The sequence below is a fragment of the Periplaneta americana genome, chromosome 2 (assembly GCF_040183065.1).
Source record: "Periplaneta americana isolate PAMFEO1 chromosome 2, P.americana_PAMFEO1_priV1, whole genome shotgun sequence".
Taxonomy (NCBI): domain Eukaryota; kingdom Metazoa; phylum Arthropoda; class Insecta; order Blattodea; family Blattidae; genus Periplaneta; species Periplaneta americana.
This window is the reverse complement of record NC_091118.1, coordinates 142,843,302-142,863,448: the sequence shown is the minus strand read 5'-3', so window position 1 is coordinate 142,863,448 and position 20,147 is coordinate 142,843,302. Positions and strand designations below refer to the sequence as shown.

The 20,147-nt window shown below is 36.7% G+C and overlaps 1 protein-coding gene across 1 annotated transcript in view; it reads right to left on the bottom strand.

The window, feature by feature from the left end:
• Window positions 1–20,147, bottom strand: part of LOC138694629 (uncharacterized) — a 498,185-nt gene that overhangs the window by 7,957 nt on the left and 470,081 nt on the right. Inside the window, exon 3 of the mRNA XM_069818546.1 lies at window positions 17,469–17,678. Within this exon, the coding sequence (XP_069674647.1) occupies window positions 17,469–17,678 (210 nt within the window). The remainder of the gene's footprint in view (window positions 1–17,468; window positions 17,679–20,147) is intronic.

Here is a 20,147-nt window from a genome sequence, read left to right as displayed (position 1 = left end):
CATTGCAGAAGTAAAATGCCTTCGGTAAGATGCTCAAGCGTATAGTATTGCAGGGCATTGTTGAGGATATTTGAAGTAATATTTTCACTGTCAGTATAGGCAACATTACATATACAGTGTGTAAAATAAACCTAAAAGTGACAAAAAAACAGTACACTGAAAGACACTGCAATTATACAGGGACATCATTTTACTTTTACTTCAATTTTTATTGTACCTGAGTTTTTTAATGTACTTCACTCCCACCCATTCTACTAGTAAACTTCCAACCGTTCACGACACAGAGCCGAGGGCGCGTAAGCAGTACTGAGTTACTGAGTATAGTACGTTCCAGAAATATGTTCGCGTTTTCCAGTGACGAATCATATTTTCGCACAGGTACTGTCGTCCGTTTGCCTACGTCGCATCCCGATTTCCCCCACCTGCTTCTGTTCGCCCCTCTGTAAAGTCTAGTAGCTGGGCTATCTTAGCTCTTTTCTATAAACATTAATTTCTGTTAGGAATTGGAGGTCTACGTAATATTATACAAGTGTTTAAAATGACTTAAATAAAAGGGCCTCGTTAAGTAATTAATTGTCACGTGATCCCCCCCTTTCTAGTTTCTATGACCCTGCGACAAAACCACTTGGACGGACAGTAGATATTATGTCTGAGTAATTTTATCTTTTCGGATCGGGCAGAATGAAGATTGAATTTACAGTAAGTAAGGTACTCTTTCATAGAGTAGGTACAGAAATATTTCAACATGAGTTACTCGTACGAAGGACGAAACTGGTAATTGGAATTAGATACAATAGTCTATAGTGTGATAATATGCACAAAAGAACTGAAGCCTGTATCGAAATGAACGGCCACCATTTTCAAAAATGTGTTTAAATATCCATATTATGATTATTTTTCAATTTAACTTCATTCTCTATATTGTACGCTAATGTGCTGTAACAGTACAATATACATTGCATAATTAATACGTCCGAATGGATAGCTCAATTCTTGAGTAAAAACACTGTATTTTGATTAAACAAAAACCTAATGAAAATTATCAAACTCAGAATTGCAATATTTCCTAATTTACATAAATGGATGAACTACTTTTCTTTCTTCCTATACCTAGTAAAGTTATTTGTATTTTACGCCAGTATCATCGAACTCCAGTCGTGGAAGGGGTAGCAAACGGTGTTTCCTGTTTAAATCGTTAATAGAAAGGTATAGCCAGATTAATATTAAAAATGTTAGTAAAAATAAAATGATGTACCTGTCTAAAAAGGCACGAAATTGTGTTTAACGTAGTCCAAAAGAATCAGTACCATCAAAATTTGAAAATTATTAGGATATTAACTCTAGGTTTAGCATGGATTTGTGTAGCCTATCATGATGTTCAATGCCAACATGCCAATTAATAAATTAAATAATCTACATTTCAGGGGATTTCTAGAAAAATACGTAGTAAATTAGTGGGTTTTCAGTGATGAGTGACATATGCAATATCCTAATGAAACATTAAAACATATCAGACTATAGGAACATCTTGTACTAAATCATGCACCAATAACGTCATGTGTTATTGAAAGAATTTCTTGCAATATAAAATAATTTCAAATGACATCCGCAAATGTTCAAGTTCAGTCAAAGATCACGACGAAAATGAACATTACGGCTCAAGCATGTGTTTACTATTATAGCTTCATAATGTCATCAGGAGTTAGCTGTACTTCACGAAGACGAAGCGAAGACCTGTTTGTTTGTATCCTTATCTGTTGCATCATCTCTGTTCGGCGTTCTATATACCCAACGTGTCTTTAACTTCAGTCTTTAGGTAGCTGGATTACGAAGCCTAGTAATGAAATATTTAAATTACAAAAAAAAAGGTCTTAGAATAATGTCAGGAATCTTATCTAGCTCACTGCAAGTCATTGTTTTTAAAATTAGGAGTAATGTCTGTCCCAAATCTTTATATATTTTATCAACTTTTAATTCGTAAGGAAAGGCAAAGATACATTTTAATAAATAATACTCATCATAGTCATTATACCAGGAAAAATAAAGATTCAGAAATAAATTTTATCATTTTAGTATGTCTCTAAAGAACTGGTATTTTATGTCAGATAAATTTTATAATAGTTTACCTCTTAATATGGGATGTTTGCCTAACAATGTGTTTAAAAGTAAAATTAAGTATATTTTAACAAAGGAACGTCTGTATAATGTTAATGATTTTTTAAATATAAATTTTAATATATATGTTTGACTATATACTTTGTGTTTTATGGTAATAAAGCAATATCAATATCAATACGATTTCTGTGGTATAAACTTAATGATACTTCATTTGAGGCAGATTATGTGAGTTATGGTTATGAAAGCAATGATAAAGCAAGTCAAGTACTTCTATCTTCCGTAAATTCTTACTTCACTATTCCTTAATTACTACCACATTATTCTTCAAAGTTGGAAATTTGCGTTAAATAAAAATGCCGAAGACTGGCAATTAATTTTTTTCATGAGAATTCGCCATCTGATTAACTGATGTACAGCTTGAACGAGTCTCAATAATCCCAAGAGTTTAATGGGATCATCAAGAAAATGCATAACACGACATTCGACTTCTTTCTTCTGATTTGTTGACAGTCTACGTCATCTGTTCTTGAAGATATCGACTGTGTTAAATCTTGAATTTACCTCAAGTTCGCATAATATTCATTCTACATATTACATTCTACATATTGTGGAAGTAGTCATATCATTTTATTATTTGAAATTATGCTGTGCCAGCATAACATTATATTATTATCTTTATCTACCATTATATACTGGACGTCTGTGAAATGATCCGACAAACTTCGAGAGATGGTTTCAGACACAAAAATAATTAAAGCATTTCGTATAGGCTACACATGTCATACGTTTAAACCCGAAACAAATCAAAGCTAGAACCCTTGTAAGTGTTTGCAGAATACAATGTACCTCTTTCAACACAAGACTGGACACGACAGTGTATAGTCCGTCGTAAATGTTCTAACAATGATAATGTTGCAGAAATGGTTCATCCAACAATATGTTTTTACAATTTTTGGATATAATTAACTTCAAACTTTCTTACAAGGAGAGATCTAAAGGATTGAAGTTCGGTAAGCAAGTAGGCCAAGTAACAGAACCCGCAGTAACCTGTTATTCATGAAGAACATCAAGGTGACGGCAAACATTTCGTAGAAATGGAACCGGTGCCTCATCATGCATAAGCCACATCTTATGTTTAAGCATACATTTTGAAGGAACTTTGGCAATATACTAACAAGAAAATCAAGGCAATCTTGTCCTGTGAGGTTGTTTGGCAAAATGAAAAGTCCAAGAGGCAGTCTCGTGCGATAGTCACATAAGGTGCTATTCATAGACATTTCGTTAGCCCGCGCTACAAGCGTGCTAAACTAGCCCCAACTATCGACTGGTTATTTGTACAGGATTCATATCATATCATATCTCTAACACTGGTTTATGAATAAGAAAAACGTTAGTTCGCTGATCATCCACCGGAAGCCCGCGCTAAGAATGTCTATGAATACAGCCCTAACATTCTAGGGAAAGATCTTTGCTATGTCAACAAGTTGCACATTGGTTCATGGACGAATTCATTTAACATTGATCAGGAAAGTAGAGATGTAGGACTATGTGCTGGAATGGAATGGAATTTTGGGTGGGGACACTATGACCCAGCACTGCGACCTTTCAGAATATATTGCGCAAACCCTGAAACTAGGCGCATTCTTCAATCTACACCGATTGACTACACTAAGGTTCGCTGCTTACCCAGGTTGCGAACAGGCAACTACACTTGTTTCTAGGCCAGTTTCCTCAGTGCGTCGCCAGTCAGCGTTCGGGAAATGCTATGGAATTATGACAAAATTAAGAAATATTGACGGAATGAAGTGGATGCCTAATATGGGGAAGCGAGAGAACCCCGAGAAGAACTCCAGCTGCGATTCTGTCCACCATAAATGTCACTATTAATTTTTCAGTGAAAAGTCCCGGGCCTTGCCGGAACTCGAATTCGGACCACCTGCATGACAGGCCAAAGGCCTAATCCACTCTGCCACCAGAAAGTAAAAGATTTTATCTTAAACTTAAACAGTGCGATTTTGGACCTTATACAAAATGGAAGTAATATAGCTGTGCAGATGGATAGTAGTCATCTAGTAAAAGTGTTAACATTTAGGGAAAAATTTATTTTTTCTGAGAAAAGTGTTCATTTAGGGGGACTAATGTGGCATTAGAATTTTTTGTTGTACTAGGCCTATATCAAGGAATAAGTTGTGAAAATCCGCACATTTATTTTACTTAAACCGTGTATTTATCTGACGCAGTTTTATTGTGTTTGCATTTCACAGGTACTCTGCATTTAACAGACATTCGATAACTTGCGCACATTTTCATCCACAAATTAATGTAGGTAATTTAACTGCATCTCATTACGTATCCTGTTAATTTATTCATATCTATGATAATTGTATCCGCCACTATTAAATTGAATAAAACTGGACTTAATGAGACACGTTGCCTAATTATCATCTAAAATTGCTTAATATACACAACGTATTATTAGGCCTATGTGTTTATATGACAAATGAATCCATATATTGCTGATCAGGATTCATTTAATTTCGCAGTCTGTTCCAGAAGTATGAACAAAATGTTCTCATTTACGACAATTTTACATCCCGAGAAGTATGGCTGATGTAATTATATGCTCAGGTGGGTTTATTTGTGGTTATCTCAAATTTACACTCCCGTAGTGATTGTGAAGGGAAGTATGACAAGTGTGACGGTGTGGCTACCCGGCGTTCCGGCCCTCTCTCCACCCGTAAAAAAAAAAATCTACGCTGTATCAGGAATAGAACGGCACTGAGCATGTCACTCAGTTCCGAGAATGAATGTTGTAGGACTTAAGGCTTTCCCGGCGTTGGATATGGAATAACTCTTCTCGGGTTCTCAGCCAGGTGAGTTGGATTGTTGCTTCCAAGCTTTCGATGACTAGCTCTGCCATCTTTTTCAGGGATTGAAGTGCCGTGGGAGAGATCATGTCTAGAGACTGACCCAAGCAAAGCCATAAGATTTTCCCCTAGAATATTAGGGTGCTATGCATAGACATTTCGCTAGCCCGCGCTACGAGCGTGCTAAACTAGCCCCGGCTATCGACTGGTTACTTGTACGGGATTCATATCATATATCATATCATATCACATCATATCATATCTTATATAATATCATATATCATATCATATATCATATCATATCATATCATATTATATCATATCATATCATATCATATCATATCATGTCATATCATGTCATTTTTGTTTTATAAATGTAATTTGTACTCGCTAGCTAGCTAGTTAAATAAAATAAAAAATTAATAAAAATATCATATATCATATCATATCATATCACATCATATATCATATCATATCATATCATATCATATCATATCATATCATATCATATCATATATCATATCATATCATATCATATCATATCATATCATGTATCATTTTCCATTTTAATCTGTATTTTCACTTGTATCCTGCATTTGTATCTGTTTCATCTCTTTTTTCATGTCATATGCAATTCTATGTTTTTAAACGAATATCTGTACTGTCTATTGTAATTGGGGCATAAATAAATAAATAAATAAATAAATAAATAAATAAATAAATAAATAAATATCAAATCATATCATCGCTAACACTGGTTTATGAATACGAAAAACGTTAGTTCGCTGATCATCCACCGAAAGCCCGCGCTAAGAATGTCTATGAATACGGCCCTTGAGATGCTATTCATAGACATTTCGCTAGACCGAGCTACGAGCGTGCTAAACTAGCCCCGGCTATCGACTGATTACTTCTACAGGATTCATATCAAATAATATCGCTAACACTGGTTTATGAATACGAAAAACGTTAGTTCACTGATCATCCACCGGAAGCCTGCGCTAAGAATGTCTATGAATACGGCCCTTGAGGTTCTATTCATAGATATTTCGCTAATCCGCGCTACGAGCGTGCTAAACTAGCCCCGGCTATCAGCTGGTTACTTGTACGGGATTCATATCAAATCATATCGATAACACTGGTTTATGAATACGAAAAACGTTAGTTCACTGATCATCCACAGGAAGCCCGCGCTAAGAATGTCTATGAATACGGCCCTTGAGGTTCTGTTCATAGATATTTCGCTAACCCGCGCTACGAGCGTGCTAAACTAGCCCAGGCTATCGGCTGGTTACTTGTACGGGATTCATATCATATCATATCGCTAACACTGGTTTATGAATACGAAAAACGTTAGTTCACTGATCATCCACCGGAAGCCCGCGCTAAGAATGTCTATGAATACGGCCCTTAGTGATTAACGCACGAGACTTCCTCATTGGGTCTTTCATTTTGCCAGACATTCTCACAGGACAAGGGAAGCATTGCTTTCCCTGTTCATAAAGCGAAAAAGAAGAAATTTATTGCAGAAATTATATTTTACTCGTGAGAACTATGAATTCTCTAATCTTAAAATACCTCAAAAGTATTTTCTCTGAGTGCCTGTTCTGGTCGAGGCGGATTCGTTTATTTCCATTCGATGATTTTGCTGCTAAAGAGAATAGAATTGCTTTGGTCTTCAAATATATTTAGGTGAGTTGGCTGCTATCAGTTTCGTATTATATAATACAAATTCATATTATTGCTTCTCTCACATATAATTGCATCGCTCGTCACTGAGGTTGGATGAATGCTTGGACGTGGGAACATAATTTCCTACATATTTATTTTAACATTTTATCGTAGACACACGGCGAGCTTTAAGCTACTGATGCATTAACTTCAGAGTGGGGTGAAAGTGAAAGACATTATACAAGCACTGCGCACTGGTGAGAATAAATGTTTCAGCGGATTGGCCGGAAAATCGGCCTGTAATCAGTCACTGAAACGTTTGAAGTACGAGGCTATTTTACGTCACAGGTTCTGAAATTTAGATGTTCGTTCCCGGTGATTGCCAATTCATTCTCCAGAGATTTCCACGAATGACACTTGACGCTTCCCTTTTGTTATCGGAAAACGACTCCCATGTTGGTGAAGCGAATTTTTTTCTAGCATGCTAGAAATGAAACCAATTTGTATCTATACGTTACTATAGTTTTCTTGTAGTTTAACAAATTACCTGAACTTACTGCATAGCTTATTACAAAACTGGCAGTTTGTTGCATACTTTGTGTTCTGCGTTCCATTGTGGCTCAAAGGAAAGTATTTGTAGCAATAAATTAAGCAGATCTGGGTTCGATTCTCGACAGGAAATTGGAAATTTATCTTTTTCTCATTGTGACTGGGCGCTTGAGGTCGAAGCCTCTTGTTATAAATATTTCAAGACAGAAGAAACAGTAACACTGTTCTACAAAAAAAAAATTAAATTCATTTTTCTGGGTATAACATTCTTGATTAATATGGAAATTTACCTCCTGAATTCAAATCTGTAATTAGTTTCTCTGTGTCACGCATAGTTTTCAAGTTATATGCAATTTCATTTTTAAAATATTTTTCGTTTCCACACTATGTATCTATGTAGGTAAAATATGTAAATATTAATATTTTAGTCACTTACAAAATTATTTACAAACATTTTATGCACTATAAAACAAAAAATATATACAAGCCTTAATATAATAATTATATTATATGGAAAAACGTATTTAAGATTAGAAAATATGAACAAAATACACTTTTTCTTAAGAATTTAAAAGTCTTATTTTTTTCTCTTGTGTTCAATTTTGCAGTCTCTAATAATGTTCCAGCAGTAGTCAGCAAGCATCGCAGGCATCCATTTCCCTTCATACCGCTTTTCCATGGACATTATATCTTTATGAAACCTTTCACCATGTTCGTCGGAGACATCACTGCAGCTCTCAGGAAAATAATGTATGTGTGAATCTAAGAAATGCACTTTTAAAGACATGTGACATCCTAGATTCCTATATGCATTTATCATTTGTTGAACCAGTTGTTCGAAGTCGTTAGCTCTTTTTCTTCCCAGAAAATTTTTCGTTACATTCTTGAAACAAGACCATGCTCTCCTTTCTTTTGGTGCAAGGCATTGTTCAACATCTGAGTTCTTATGAAGTTCTCTAATTTTGGGACCCACAAACACGCCCTCTTTTATTTTTGCTGCAGAAAGACGAGGAAACTTTTTTGAAAGGTACATAAATCCTCTTCTAGATGTGTTCATGGCCTTAACAAATTGTTTAATAAGGCCTAGCATGATGTGAAGAGGGGGCAGCAGAACATCTTCACTGGCTACCAATTTCTCATTCAGTATATTTTTTCTCCAACTTTTCACTTACGTTCAGGCCAAATCTTTCTTTTATAATGGGAATTTCTATCGCGACTATCCTACTCACACAGAAAACATCCATATTTGGTGTAGCCTTGTTGCATACTTAATATCATGGCAACTATTTTCAAATCACCACATATTTTCCACTTGTGCTCATTATATTTGATTGATCTCAGCATATTTTTTTAAAATATCATATGACTCTTTAGTCATACTTGCATAGGCAACTGGGACAGAAGGCATTATGTTCCCACTGTGGAGGAGAACTCCCTTTAGACTGTATTTTGAGGCATCTATAAAAAAGTCTCCACTCCTGTGGCTCGTATTTGAAGTTCAAAGTATTCATTAGGTCACAAACATCATTGCAGAATGTCATCATGAGTTGAATTGTGCATATGGAGAAACAATATTTCGTGTAAACAAACAATACTCACTTCCTCTAACAAGAATTCCAGGTTAAACTCAAGTTAGTTAAATGAGACGTATATTCTCGTATAACTAAAAATCTGTGCCTGATAGCGAACTTCTGTTTTCGAATTTGAATTTGCCATATGAAAATCCTTTGGAAACACATATTTTCATATAAGAAAAATGACCCTTGTAGAACACTGTAATCAATCAATCAATCATCATCATCATGCATCAATCAATGAATCCATTAAATCAAGGATTAAAACATTTGGTGGTTCTGATCTCATGCTGTGTCTAACGAGGTAGAAACTGTTCCCTCTACCTTATTATGGGGCGACCCACGTTTCTATATTCGTAAGTCTGATTGGAAAAGCGTCCGTCGTCCATTCTATGGAAATGTTTTATCGAATCATTTCGATATCGATCAATTAATTTTAAAGCGCTGGTAATTACTAGTTTTTGACGTATTTCCTAATTTCTTTTAGATCCTATATAGTGTATCCTACCACATGTTTCAGGAGCCTCATTTCAGCAGCTTCAATTCTTTGCATTTGGTGTGTTGTTAGAGTCCAGTTTTCGGACCCATAAAATAGTACCCGAACAGCCACAACTTTTTAAAATTTTAGGCGTGTTTTCCTTTTAGTAGTAGCAGCAGGAGCAGGGTTGAATGATTAGGGACGGGTTAGGGACGACCCTTCAGAACTTCGGCTCGACAATGGCCTATTGTGCACCCCGAATTATGCGATGAATGAGAATGAGGTGTACCAGTCCACCGACCGCATGAGACTCCTCACCTGCTCACCTAATAGGCCCCTTACATTCCCCCCACCTTAAATTCATACCGCCCAGGTGGCCAAACAGGACAGAATCCATCCCGATAGCCCTTCTAAAATGTCGAAGCGCTCTTGGAAGTGCTCTTAACGAATGAATCTTGGAAGAGATATTCTGAAAGGCTCAGAATCCAGAGACGGTTTCGGAGACAACGCTCCTCTTGCAAGTGGACGAGGACATGCGTCATGACCTGAATATGCCTATGGAATGAGATGATGAAGATGAATTCTAGTATATGAAATCCAAATTCTTTTTCTACAGGGAAGAGGACGGTACGTGAACCGTGGAAATGAAAATTCCAACTCGGCATTTGCCTAATTAACTGTGTAAAACCACAGAAAAACCACAGTTAGGTTGGTCGGTTGGGATTTAAACCGCGGACTTCCCGAATTCGAGTCACGTGCGGAACGCATGAACCACCTCGCTCGGTATAGTTTAGATTATACCACACATACGATTAAATTTGTTTATTTTTCCTGTCAAATCTTTATTAGTAGGTAGGTTAAATCATTAACATTACTGACCTGATCAATAATTTTATTGTTTATAATAATTTTTGTTCTAATTAAGTAAACCCCTGTGAAATCTGTGGCTTTGGTCTTTGTTCTGGATATTTGTAAACTCTTTAGATTTATTGTTTAGAGTTCTCTGCAAGTTGTCTTCAGAATTTGCTATCACTACTTGGTCTCCTGCGTGTAGAAGGGTGTCTGACGTAGAATCATTAATTTTAAAATATGTTTTCAAGTTTATTTGCCATTCTTCCACCATCTCATTGATGTATAATTAAATAACACTCTAGATAATATTATACACTCTTGCCTTCATTTCCAAATTAAGGCTATAGGTTTTACTGTTTATAAGTTGAGAGTAAGGGGTACGTACTGATATTGAAAGCTACTGTACGTTGCACGAGGTCGGGTATTGATCCACCTTTCAAATCAAATCAATACCACCGTGGTGGAAATAGAGAACCATAACGAAACGGAACATCTATAGAGGGCCTACATCACTGCCTTTATTGTATACCATAAATCTTACGCAAAAAATAACGTTTAACAAATTTTAGCATTTAGATTTGGAATAAATCGGCATTTATGTTCTTTTTTTAAATGAGTACCGATAAGCTTATTTATCAATTCTTTAGAGAAAAGTATACTTTGCATGCATAATTTCTTATATCGACTCGAAAATATTGAATATGGACAAATTCTTCTTCTTCTTCTTCTTCTTCTTCTTCTTGTTCTATAGCACTATGGGCCTTTCAGTGTAACCTTGGTCTCCCTAACGACAGCCTTCCAGTCAAACCGATCCTGTGCTTTCAATCTCCATCTTTTAACCCCAGTTTCCTTTATGCCACTTTGAATACTATAAAACCAGCGCAGTTTATGTCTTCCAGCTTTTTCCCTTGATCCAATTGAATTGGTCATTGCTAAAAGGCCCTTTCTCCGTATTTTTGCAAAAATGAGTTAACTACAGATTCAACATCCTTACACATAAATACACAATCTGTGCTAAAAGGACTTTCCTCAAGCCTTCATACACACTCACAGTTGAGCATTTCATTTTTCGTGTCATGCTAAAATGCCCTTACTCCAGGATAGAGGGCCTTCTAGCTGTGAACTTCTCATTTAGCTGTGTTTCCATCTGATGACAAACCTTTATACTTACTATACTATCAGCTATCTTCATTGTTTGAAGCGGTCTGTTTATTCTGCTCTGATCTTTATTTGTGTTTTAATACAAATTATTATATTATACGCAATTTCGGCTAATTAAAATGGAGACTGAGAGTTTGAAAAGCAAAAAGAGATGTAGTGATACTTGCAGTTGGAAATGAAATATATTAAAGAAAGCCAAAGTTAAAGGCACTGAACATGTGACTTACTCTGGAGAATTGGTGGCTGAAAGACGAACTGGTGAGGATTGTAGGTAAGTTCAGAATATTTACACTGAATCACTGACGTAAATGAATATTGCATAAAAATGTTATTTCCTTAGGCCACAAAAATCTTTATAGGCTATATAAAATATTTATGCATGCACAAAAATAAAGTCACTCATTAACTGGTCGCCCATGTTTTACAAAAGAGGAGGTCTTTCTGTAGAATCTTATGGTAGAAAGATACCTCGGTGTTCGAAGTTGTCATTCGCCCCTGCGAGTTATTATGAATATATGTACAATGCCACTCTTCCTCATATTGTTTCAACATTCAAGTTCATTAATGGTTGTATTAGGCATACCTTTGCTCTTTGTCTACCTGGAATTGAAAACATAGTCCTTCCCCAACGTCCTACTTATGATGAATTGATTGCAATCAACCCAGACAAAATGCAGGATATCAAGAAAATTCTATGCTACATTCCTCATGAACAGTTACCTTATTATGAGAAAGTTGTAAATTCTCCACCAGCAGAACATAGAGAGAATACAGAATGAAATCGTCAAGTTAGATTTAAAACAAAGGCCTAAAACTTTGTAATACGTAATTAAAATATATTTTAAGAAGAGAAATATACTTTTAACTTGAAATAATGGTAGTTTATTTAATTTACAATCCTGTATTTTATTACAGTACTCCATTCTTAACCAAATGTGAAATTATTTTAAGTTCACTGCTAAAAGGCCCTTAAATTTGAATTTTTAATTAATAATATTATACAAACTACATGTGACAACAAAATAAAAATTGTGCTTCCAGAAAGCACAAATGGACTGTCACCACATTGCTCTACGAAGATTAGTTTTTCTTAAAAACAGTTTTTTTTTTCTATTTATTCAGAACTAACATTTTTGGACAAAGGGCCTTCTAGCAATGACCAATTCAATTATTTTAGCATCCAAAGATGATGTTTGTGTTCTACAGCTCATGCATTATGCCTGGAAACTCTCCCACTCTTCCTACAGAACTGCGCAGGAGATTGGAAGAGTACTTACAAATTATAGGGGAATGGGTTAGCCTTTGGTTTGAACTCGGTAGACACACGCCAGACCTTCCCTTCTATTCCTACTCCCATCAAAGAAACGTTGTTCCCCTACTGCGCATCGCGAGTGTCATCCTGGCTACAAGGCGCAGCTATGCTAGTCTTTTGAGTTTAATGTCAGTGATGATACCTATATTTATGTACATGTTTTGAATCTCCAAATTAGTTCGGATATGCCACACACAATTTAAAAAAACTCGACCTAAATCTTTCTGAGTACCTTCCTTTCCCATACATTCAAGATAGATTTAACTTTTCCAGAGGGAGTTCAAGTTTCACTGCCATATACCACAATAGGTTTGATGATGGTTTTGTATAGGTTTATCTTATATATGTAACTTTCATGATATCTTAAGCTCGTAGACAACGATTTACTGCAGCAATCATATCGATTGACCACCAGTTATTATATCTGTTGTGTTAATATGTCGGTTTGTCATATACCGTATTTGTTACCTTTTTGCGTTAATAGGCTACATAAAGAGCTTTTTCTGTTGCCTCTTGGAGTTCTATTACATGTACAGTACTGACCGCAGGCGCAGTGTTTTGCTTCTCGGCGGTGGACAAGTCTTAGCCGGTCTTACGTCAATCCCGCTACTTAAAACGTGTATACAATCGTACCTTATAGAATCTGTCGTCCTTCTAGACTTCCAAATTCTCGATATTATGCCTTTTCCAGTATGCAGAACCCTTACTGTATTAGCTTGTGCTCCACCATTTTTAGTTGTATACTAATCGCCCTAAACATGTAATCACGGCTTAGATGACGACGCTCAGCAGCCATTTTCAGTGTCTTAACAGTTCCATGTTTTACATTGCTAAAGCTACCAAAATCCTCCACTACCAATAAACTGGTTATCCTATCTGAGCCACTAAGAAATTTCATTGTAATAATGTCAATAAACTAAAACACTGGTTACCATGGTCTCTAGTGGATATACAAATAATTCACTTACGTATATACAGTGTTTATGATTTATTTGGATATGCAAAGAATTTTTTATAAAATTTCATCTGTTCCTTAGACAATTTTGATGTAGCCTGTGTATATAACTGGAGTAATCTTATTTCTTTATATTTCTGTATAAAACATCGTAGTTTTTAATCCGGTTATGATTGCAAGAATCGTACCCAACCTTGAGGTTCCGGTGCAAGTCATACTCTGGAGCAAAACTTGGCACGATGGGTAAGAGAATAACATGTCACAAAATACTAAGGATCCTTGAATCCGATATTTTAGTAGTAATTATAAATTTAACATTACTAATATATATATATATATGCGGCCGGGTAGCTCAGTTGGTAGAGCAGCTGGCTACGGATTGGAAGGTCCGGGGTTCGATCCCAGGTGGTGACAGGATTTTTTTCTCGTTGCTAAACTTTCAGAACGGCCCTGAGGTTCACTCAGCCTCCTATAAAATTGAGTATCGGGTCGGTAAAAGGCGGTCAGAGCGTGGTGCCGACCACACCACCTCATTCTAGTGCCGAGGTCATGGAAAGCATGGGGCTCTCTACCTTTTACCTTTATATATATATATATATATATATATAATTCTACAAAAACAATGAATCATTATTAACATGAAGGTGTGGCTGTTAAATACATTTTTAGCGTTCTTTTTCAATTATTGTTTCTATGTAGAAGTAATATTCGGCCAATGTATGAGACCGGTGTCCACCCAGCATCGTGATGAATCTGGGGAGCTATAGGCCTAGCGGGTAGCGAAATTGATTTCCCAAGCTAGCTATAACGGCTGGGGAGAGCATCGTACTAAACACACTTGATCTCTGTACTGGTTGAATCATCGTCCACATTTGCTCAGGCATATGGACGCGAAGCCAGTAACGGCCGGTAGGTCTTGGCCCTCCATGGGCTGTCGCGCAACGGATTTGCTTAGTAATAATGACACGAAGACTAATAAAAATAACAAGGGGAACGAAATATTTAACTTATATGTTATTAAGCTCCACAACCACAATATTCAGTGCAGTGGTCACGAAGAAATATGCAACTTCTGACGTTCCTAGTAAAGGACATGGAATGTACAGAGTCAAAGCTCGACGTTGCAAATAACAACATTCTCCCTTCTGTCACCCCGACGGCAGTCAGCTGAATGGAGGGCGGGTGGACAGGCAGGCAGATAAGCGCGAAAGAAAAGTGAGAGAGTTTATATAATTATCAGGCTTCGAGACTTTGGACCCGATACAATAAGTTTACTGTACATGTACTATAGGTTGTTGACTCACTGCAGGTAGTGAAAGGCAGAGATATCAAGAGATATGTCGAGGTAACAACGTTGCTGTTTAGAGTAGAGTACGGTATTATGGGGAAACACACATATGTACATTCTGAAAGTAAATATACATTACACAATGATAATAATAATAATAATAATAATAATAATAATAATAATAATAATAATAATAATGATTTATTTTAGCTGGCAGAGTTAATGTCAAAAGAATGTGAAAAGCATTTATTCTCCTTTCTTTTATAAGCATTTGTGTTTCATTATGGACAGTGTTAATGGTGGAAATAAACATGTAGCAGTTTTAATTTCTTCATTTATCCTATTGGTCGTCTTTAGGAAGTCCAGTTAGAGTACCGAATTGCAATGTACTACAATATATATTTTCAGTGTCTAAAACATACTGTAAATCTTTTTCGGTTATCTGCCAAACAGTTTGTATTGTGAAAAGCTGCGCTCTACATCGCATGACGTGATAGGAGCAAAACGAAAAAAGCTAACATCATTGCAGTCTCTAAGAGACAGTCCTTTATTCTCGGGTGACTCTATGTCCACTAATTTGCTGTTTATATTACACAATGTTCCATATCCGTTATTTTTACATAAAATTGATTTCCACTTCTGTTTTACACGTTCAGTAACCGTTGTACTTGGTGTCTCATTAATTCTCTGTGTCATTTCCTTAACTAATTTGAGGGCTTCCGGCATCTCTTGCTCTGACTTTTCTAACCGTGTAATAGTTTCAGACGCAGTTTGAAAATAGGTTTGTATGAAAACCAAATAATTATTCGTCAGAACTTTCAAATCCGGAGCGTTTTCCTTTGCGTATTTGTTGGCATTCATTATACAGTACCCCCACCCACTGTACGCTTTACCACTATACTCAGTACGCCGTTATGCGGATTTCCCAATGAACTACACTATCGGGTCCGAAGTCTCGAAGCCTGATAATTATACAGGACGAAAGTGAAATAAACCTGCAGATTGAAGGGACGATATGGTGCACTTAAATGAATGAAAAACCTATATTACGTTTTGTGATTAAATGCACGATTAATTAGAAAATTAAGTTGGACGTTTCAGCACTCTGGAAACATCGCCGCTAACACAGTGCTCTTTCTTATCGTAATACAGATGTAAGAGGTCAACGAAACCAGGTCTGTCTCCCTACCTTCCACCTCGCTCACTTACTACAACGTTGCAATCTGTTCGCATCGTTCAGTGGCTTTAAATTAATGGTTTTTAAATTAAGTCTACACGAAAACCGTCCATCCTATTGAAATACGTCAGAGGGATAATTAATTCATTCATTTAGTGTTCTGTCCAAGGACAGGTCTTCCACTGCAAACTCAGCTTTCTCCAATCTTTCCTATTTTCTGCCTTCCTCTTCATTTCCTCACATGATCCATATATCTTAATGTCATATATGATCTTCTTCTACCCCGAACTCTTCTCCCGTTCACCATTCTTTCCAGTGGATCTTTCGGTAGGCAGTTTCTTCTCAGCCAGTGACCCAACCAATTCCTTTTTCTTTTCCTGATAAGTTTTAGCATCATTCTTTCTTCAGCCATTCTTTTCGACACAGCTTCATTTCTTATTCTGTCTGTCCACTTCACATTCTTCTCCATATCCACATTTCAAATGCTTCTGTTCGCTTCTCTCGCTTCGTCGTAATGTCCATGTTTCTGATCCATACAATACCACACTCCATACAAAGCACTTCAGTAGTCTCTTCCTTAGTTCTTTTCCAGAGGTCCGCAGAAGATGCTCCTTTTTCTATTAAAAAGAAAGGAAAACTACCGCATTTATCTTTCCCAAGAAAAACTTCAAACATGGCATGATGAGGGATAAATGATTCTTTATTTGATTTTGTATCGATACGGACAAAGATCACGATCCTACTTGCAATAGTTACCGAATAAGAGGATGTTAAACATTTGGAAAAAAAAATAGATTCGAGGAACGGATGGGAGTTCAAAAATATGCGTCATGAAGCTGTCAAAAATTGCTTCTTTCCTTGCGGAGCTTTACAAATGTAACTATACTTGTTTTTTTGAAAGATGGAACATGACAGTTAAGCGGCCGAGCTTGGAACTACAGTGCTATGTTGCCAACATGGACTACCATGCTGCCAGCTGATGGAAGCTAGCAATTGATGTTAAGATGGCTGACGTTAAAACATTCATTGACAATTGACGCGAAGGTAAGAAAACAATACAAAAATCGACAGAGAATCAAAGACGAAACGTACCAATGCTAACATTGTGTGCACAATAAATGTCGCAAAGAGAGCTATTAAGCACTCGCCACGTGGGAATACTAAGTTTGGCAACTCAACCGTTGTTACCATAGCAACAGGCCTACCACGCTACGTGACATTCAGTTGTTTTTCCGATCGCAACGCTCCTGTCATGTCCCATCTTTAAAAAAAAGTATACTGTCTAATTTAATTGGTTTTAGATGCTGAATTCATCTTAGGGATATATCTCGCATAGAAGATACATCCTGTATAATATTGACCATATTTAACTCCGAGTAAATTGTTCTTATTCCATGATTAAGCTATTGTAGCCATAGCTTAATTTTTAATGACGTCTGCAGTTGGGAAAGAACGTCGAGTAATACCTTTCTTAGTCTCCGTGGGTGGGATGCCATTGCCTCTTGGTGGATGTTGTACTGGGACTGGCTGTTGCTGCTGGAGAGCCCATGAATTCTGGTGGAGTTTGGAATCTGAGGTAACCCTGTAGTGAAGCACCAATTGACCGGTACGTAGGTTCGACGTCGCCTGGAACCAGGGCGTCACTCGCCCAGGCGAGTGTACAGACAGCAGTGTTCCTGTAACAACAGCTCATTCAGTAAAGCAGCGATTGTTCTCGCTGAAAGGAAGTACACACTCGACATTCCTCAAATAGCCGGACGACTAATGCTAGAGGGGACATTAAAGGGATATGCCAGGACAATCGCTATACAAGGAAATTGTATTTAACACTTGGTATTCCCGCATGTCTGAGTATATCTGTGTGTATATGTGCGTGGAAATATGCGTGCATGTGCATGTGTGTGCTTATGCCCTGTCATGAATCACAAAGCTGCTGTTTCTCGCCGAAGGTCATACTTAGTCCTTGCAAGAGCGTTATACAGGGACATCATATTATTTTTACTAACATTATTAATATTAACCTGGCTATACCTTTGGATTAACGGTTGAGAATAGGAAACACGTTTGCTACCCCTTTCCACAACTGGAGTTCGATGATACTGGCGTCAAATACAAACAAATCACTTTACTAGATACAGGAGAGAAGAAAAGTAGTTCATCCATTTACGTAAAGTAGGAAATATCGCAATTTTGAGTTTGATAATTTTCATTAGGTGTTTGTTTAATCAAAATACAGTACAGTAGCCTATTAACACTTGGTGTCTTAACTCACGAACTGAGTTATCCATGCGAACGTATTCATTATGCAGTGTATATTGTACTGTCTACAGCACATTAGCGTATAATATAGAGAATGAAATTAAATTGAAAAATAATACTAATATAGATATTTAAACACATTTTAAAAAATGGTGACCGTTCATTTCGATACAGACTTAAGCTATTTTATGTATATTATCGCACTATAGACTATTGCATCTAATTCCAATTACCAGTTTCGTCCTTCGTACTAGTAACTCATGTTGAAATAATTCTGTACCTACTCTATAAAAGACTACTTTACGTACTATAAATTCAATCTTCACTTCTGCCCGACCCGCTCAGATAAAATTACTTAGACATGCTATCTACTGTCCGTCCAAGTGGTTATGTCGCAGGATCGTAGAAAGTGGGGAAATCACGTGACAGTTAATTACTTAACGAGGCCCTTTTATTTAAGTTATTTTAAACAGTTGTATAATATTACGTAGACGTCCAATTCGTAACAGAAATTAATGTTTTCAGAAAAGAGCTAAGGCAGTCCAGCCACTAGCCTTTACAGAGGGGTGAGCAGAAGCAGGTGGGGGAAATTGGGATGCGACGTAGGCAAACGGACGACAGTACCTGTGGGAAAATATGATTCAATATTGAAAGCTCTTTCGTCACTGAAAAACGCGAACATATTTCTGGAACGTACTATACTCACTAACTCAGTACTGTTTACTATATGCGGCCATGGTTCTGTGTGGAGGACAGTTGGAACTTCATTAGTAGAAGGGGTGGTAGTGAAGTATATTCAAAAACTCAGGTACAATAAAAATTGAAGCAAAAATGAAATGATGTGCCTGTATTTGTGGTGAATAATGTGACCGTGGGGTAGAATTTCAGTACTTTGCTTTCCTTGTTTTTTTTTTTTAAGTCTTTGCGTCATTTTTAACACTGTTATCACTAGGGCTAAGAATTGTATGCCGTTATATTGCACTTCATGCGCCTCTGATTTAGGTATCTGTACGTAATTGCGTTGGGGTGGGGATTCAGTGTGTTTCGTTCAGCAGTGAACTTTAGTTTATCGGTTACATTCCGACCGAATACTGCTATTCGTAACAGGCAACATTCAACGTCTTGTAAGGAAGAATAATAGCAAGATGCCGAGGACGAAATTTGTGACTTAATTTCAAATGAGGAAATTTGTAATAATAATACAGATTCTTAGATAAATAATGCTAGTTTAAAATATTTCAAATATTCCCCATTGTTTCTGTAGAAGTGAAACGAAGTTTCTCTAGATATAACACTGTGTTCTCTACCAACAGGAAATCATTCTCCTTTGAAAATTTGAAAATGTGGTTTGTTATTCACTGCAACAATATATAAAATGAAAAATGATGTAAAACAAAAATGTAATATACTATCACAGCCGTGGCGAAAAGGTGACTCACTAGCACATTGTGGCTCGCAATGATAGCTGTGCATTTCCCTTGCTTCCTACCTTCCACAGCCCTCACCCTCTCACTCACAGGAGTCAAACTCCGTTCCATTTGTATTTGTCTCTGACCTGCGAGTGGCGTATCGTCGCAATGCTCTCTCAAAACCATGTACTTCTAAAAAAACGAAAGTTACAAGTAGGATGGGAGGACGCATTTTTTGCTGACAATATGATGAGAATATTAAATGTATGATTTGTTCACAAGTATTACGAGGAAAACGGTTGTATAACATAAAACGGCATTATAAGTTACTACATGTTACAGAAGAAACATTAAGGCCCGTATTCATAGACATTTTTAGCTCGGCTTTCGGTGGATTATCAGCGTTTTTCGTTTTCATAAACCAGTGTTAGCGATAGGATATGATTTGAATTCTGTACTAGTAACCAATGGATAGCC